The following is a 4,996-nucleotide window of genomic DNA, read 5'->3' as shown; positions in this document are numbered from 1 at the left end:
CTCTGTCAGTAACGCCACACCGTGGACATGTCAGTGACTACATCCTTCAGGCACGTGTTGCCTTCTGCCCTGCGTGCAAAAGTGAAAAAGTGTTGGTGCTTGTTCTACCGCCCAAATTACACCCCGTTATCCTGCCGCTGAAGTGGCCGTTACCGAGCAGCGCTATGGTAGCTGCCTGCCGTGACGTGACTGTCACCCTGCCGCCGACGTCGTGACTGTTACCCTGCCGCTGGACGTGGCTGTTACACTGCGTTCCGTTAGTGTGACTGTTTCCTGCGACTGACGTGATTTGCCCGTCGACTGGTGTGTGACTGCTACCCTGCCGCTGAGTGACTGTAACCCTCCCGTTAGTGTGATGTTCCCCTGCGACTGAGTGACTGTACCCGCCGTTAGTGTGACTGTTCCCCTGCGACTGACGGACTTTTGCCCTGTCGCTGACGTGACTACCCTGCCGCTGACGTGACTGTTCCCCTGCCGCTGACGTGGCTGTTACCCTGCCGTTGACGTGATGCTACTGTGACTGACGGGACTGTTCCCCTGCCGCTGACGTCTGTTATCCTGCCGCTGACGTGGACTTACCTGCCGCTGACGTGGCTGTTACCCTGCCGCTGACGTGGTTATTACCCTGCCGCTACGTGACTGCTACCTGCCGCTGACGTGACTGTACCCTGCCGCTGACGTCGTAAACTGTACCCTGCCGCTGACGTGGCTGTATATTCTGCCACTGACATGTATTACCCCGCCGCTGACGTGACTTACCTGCCGCTGACGTGACTGTTACCCTTCCGTGGCGTGACTGTTCCTGCCGCTGACGTGACTGTAACCCTGCCATTGACATGGCTGTTACCTTGTCACTGACGTGGCTGTCACTCTGCCACTGACGTGTCTATTACCCCGCCGCTGACGTGACTGTTATCTTGCCGCTGACATAACTGCTACCCTGCCGCTGACATGACTGCTACCCTGCCGCTGACGTGACTGTTACCCTGCCGCTGGCGTGACTGTAATCCTGCCGCTGACGTGACTGTAACCCTGCCATTGACGTGGCTGTTACCTTGTCACTGACGTGGCTATCACTCTGCCGCTGACGTGTCTATTACCCCGCCGCTGACGTGACTGTTATCTGCCGCTGACGTAACTGATACCCTGCCGCTGACGTGACTGTTACCCTGCCACTGACGTGACTGTTACCATACCGCTGACGTGACTGTTACCTTGCCGCTGACGTGACTGCTACCCTACCGTTAGTGTGACTGCTACCATGCGAATGACGTGGTTTTTGCCCTGTCACTGACGTGACTGTTGCCCTGCCGCTGAAATGACTGCTACCCTGCCACTGACTTGACTGTTACCCTGCCACTGACGTGACTGTTACCCTGCCGCTGACGTGACTGTTACCCTGCCGCTGACGTGACTGTTACCCTGCCGCTGGCGTGACTGTTGCCCTGTCACTGACGTGACTGTTACCCTGCCGCTGACGTGACTTACTCTGCCGCTGACGTGACTTTTACCCTGCCGCTGACGTGACTGTTACCCTGCCGCTGACGTAGTTGGTACCCGGGCAGGTGATTGCACACGACGAGGACGCCGGCGCGAACGCCGAGCTGCGCTACTCGATCGTGTCGACGGACGGCCTGCGTCTGACCATCGAGCCGCGGCTGGGCCAGCTGCGGCTGCCGACGGACGGGGCGCCCATCGCCGCCGGCAAACACCAGCTGACCGTGAGTTATGGACGGCTAGTGGCCGGCAACCGGCAGGGCCGACCGGCCAGGGGGCGTTGCACTGTGCGATGAGCGACTGGACGCCGAGCGATTACAGCGCCTGTCAGCCTAGCTGGCCGCCCAGTTTATAGCGACAGCTGCGCTCTGCACTGCAGGTCACACCACGCTGTGCAGTGCACGCTCACCGACCGTAAGTGCGTCCGTTTGCGACAGCTTGCATTTGAGGGACTAACAACAGATCGTCGAGCAGTGTCCATGGCTTGTTGTGGACCTGGATGGTGGTGCTGTTATTGCTGTGTAACGGCCCGGGTGAGTGTCATGGGAAAACGTTTTGTTGACAATCCACAGCCTTCTAAGTTAGCGCCGCTGTATAGTGTAATTGCCTTGTTCTGTGGAGCATTGTTCCTGCTGTGTTTTCGCGGCTTGCAGGCCAGACGCAGCATCACTCCTCGTTAGCCGTTGTTACTTGACTCATATCTAAAAAGTATGCATCAAATTGAAGTCACGTGCATGATACTAGTTCTGCTAGATCCATTGCTGATCTCAGGAGACCCGGACGCAGTGATGCTTTCAGGACTTCAACTAATTGCAACGTGTGCGAGAACAACGAACTTAGTTTCCGCTGGGGACGAAAGTTATTGATGAGCTGCTGTGGTTGACTGCAGGAGAAATCTGCAGAATGCTCAGGTTGAATTCGAACATAACGAACAGTATGCAATAAAGTATGCTACCATATACTGCACGACATTTTTAACCATGTATAGCGTTAGGGCCACCATTCGATAGCTTAAATCCTTACGTTCCAGTATTCCCTTGTCTGCAAAAAGCAAAGAGAATGTTCGTTTCCACCGAAATTAAAGTCAACATTACGTTGCCCGTACTTGAATGCGGAGAAATAATGCGCAGCTTTTTAAGTTGAAATTTAAGCGTAACGACTAATAAATGATGAAAGTAATTACACGCAGCGCACCACATTTCGGTCATGCATTTGTCGCTAGGCCATGCGGCGTTTGAATCCTTATTCAATGGCTTTTTTGTTCCAGCATTCCTTTGCTCGCAAAGAAAAGTATGGTCCTGACGTAAGCGCCGCAACGAGACGGAAATTACGACCAGACTCGCTGTTCCCATTCCAGTGGCTTCCCATTTCAGTGTCATACGTATATTTTGAATGAGGAAAACGCACTGCACAAAGGGAAATGCATCTGAATTTGAACTTATTTTCTTTGGGGTGTGGCGGTGGTGCTGCGGGCAGTCTTCCTGGTGTTTCATGGCATTGTTGGTTGCATAAGAATTAGCACTGAAAGATGCCCCTGCTACCACATGTGAACACGTTAGCCTGTTGTAGTAACGCTGAGATCCCTTACTCTACCCAGGGAGGAAAATGCTAACCCTGGGCTTCCGCCTCTTTCCTGGGGAAGAATCAGGACAACAGTGAGCTGTTCATATCGAAACTTTGTTGCTGTTCTCGAACAGTTGTGCTACTTCGAGGGTTGAATTTTGACCCCCAATTCGGGTGCGTGTCAGCAGTGAGGCCCCGCTGACTCGGTTGAAAGCGATAAACGTGTCCGGCACTGAGGTCTCTTGTTGTTTCGAGGCGAAGACTGCGGTTCAAGAAGCACTATTAAGTCTGTATCTGTTGTGACCGCATGCAACTGTAATTAACAGTGATCGTTCACTCAGCGTCATCCCATTGGTTTCTCCCGTTACGGCTACATACGGTGGCGTGGTTACCGCTGAAGCCCCCGCTGTCCGCAAGCAGGGACAGCAGACGGTTGTTGGCACAGTCATAGTGTTTGGGCTGCGCTGGTTTGCGCGTCAAGGCGACAGACCACAGTCTGGGCAGCATCGAAGCTCGGCCATTGCCCCACCCAGGTCAGGGCAGTGGACAGCTGTGCTGTTACCAACCGAGCTCTCCCGTTGTCGCCAGATGACTGCGGCGCATTGTGGCCAGTTGCTCACGCTGAGCGCCACTTCTGTGTCCAGGTGCGGGTGACGGACGGCGGCAAGCCGGTGCGCTCGTCGGTGGTGCGGGTGCTGCTCACCGTGCTGGAGGAGGGGCCGCCGCCGCCCCACCCGCCCCGGGTGGACCTGCCTGAACGGGCCGTCCAGGTGTTCGAGACGGACCCGGTCGGCCACCTCGTCATCCTGGCCACTGCCAACGCCTCGCTGCTCTTCAGTATCGCTGGTGAGGAGCAGAGCTTTTGGGCCGTGGTGAGCTGCGTGTCCTCTCTCAATACGTCATGCTAGCCACCGCCAATGCCTCGCTGCTCTTCAGTATCGCTGGTGAGGGTCAGGACTGGGGCGATGATCGGTTGTGCCCCTCTCATCACGTCATCCTGGCTTCCGTCAATGCCACGCTGCCCTGCATTATTATTGGTGATAGAGCGGAGCACTGGGAGAGTTAGATGTACCCTCTTTCATCACATCACTCCCGTCAATCAAGGATGTTCAGCTTGTTGAGCGGCACGTGTGATCCCCTTTAGGTGTATGGGTAGGTGAGACAGCGTTCGCGGAAAATTTCTAGAAGCCTGGAAAAGGCTTCTGAGATTTGTTTGCTCAAGTAGCATGGCGTTGTCACGTGAAAAGCCCGCCCGTCCGTGTGATGCTATTAAACTGCTTATGGAAACCTTATTCCCGGGCTGTCACGTTTCATTGATAAATGCCATTAAGTGGACTTGAACTGAACTGTGAACTATGTAACTATCTATGAACTATCGCATGAAGCGACGCATGAACTATCGCATGAGTGACGCATGAACTACACGCATGAACCGTCGCGGAGAACAAACTGTCGGATGACGAGGAGTTTACGGACGAGACTCTAGATCGAGCGAGTTCAGCCGGAAAAATGGTGGAGCAGACTCAGCCCCAGAGACACGGCGCTAGCCGTGCCTCGCGTAACTATGAACAACACCTTTGACGGCCTGACATGCTTGCAGCAGCCGGTGGCCGCAGCTTCGTGCAGTTTCCAGCAACAATTTATGCAATTTTGTTTAAGTTGTGCACGCTTTTTCCATACTAATTACATGTGTTCCATTTGACACCGGAAGCGTACAATTCGCGATGTTTTAGAGTTGTGCATAACACGGTTCCCAACAGGGCTTGGATCACGGTGGCTCGGCTTCCAGCGAGTCACCAATATCGACACCAATGTTATATATAACATAATATATAGTCACGACACCAATATCGCCTGATTCGGGAGAGCACACCAGGCAAGCACACCGGCAGAAAAGTGGGAACGACGTGCGTAGCCGGCTTCGGTCTCCCGGAAG

The 4,996-nt window shown here is 54.4% G+C and overlaps 1 protein-coding gene across 1 annotated transcript in view; it reads left to right on the top strand.

Moving 5' to 3' along the window:
- LOC119090027 (protocadherin Fat 3-like) overlaps positions 1 to 4,996 on the top strand; it is a 7,910-nt gene that overhangs the window by 2,176 nt on the left and 738 nt on the right. Inside the window, exons 2-3 of the mRNA XM_037212824.1 lie at positions 1,551 to 1,721; positions 3,705 to 3,906. Of these exons, the coding sequence (XP_037068719.1) occupies positions 1,551 to 1,721; positions 3,705 to 3,906 (373 nt within the window). The remainder of the gene's footprint in view (positions 1 to 1,550; positions 1,722 to 3,704; positions 3,907 to 4,996) is intronic.

Source organism: Pollicipes pollicipes, unplaced genomic scaffold, assembly GCF_011947565.3.
Source record: "Pollicipes pollicipes isolate AB1234 unplaced genomic scaffold, Ppol_2.1 Scaffold_3087;HRSCAF=3621_pilon_pilon_pilon, whole genome shotgun sequence".
Taxonomy (NCBI): domain Eukaryota; kingdom Metazoa; phylum Arthropoda; class Thecostraca; order Pollicipedomorpha; family Pollicipedidae; genus Pollicipes; species Pollicipes pollicipes.
Note: the sequence above shows the minus strand (reverse complement) of the source record. Positions and strands in the feature narration are given on the sequence as shown.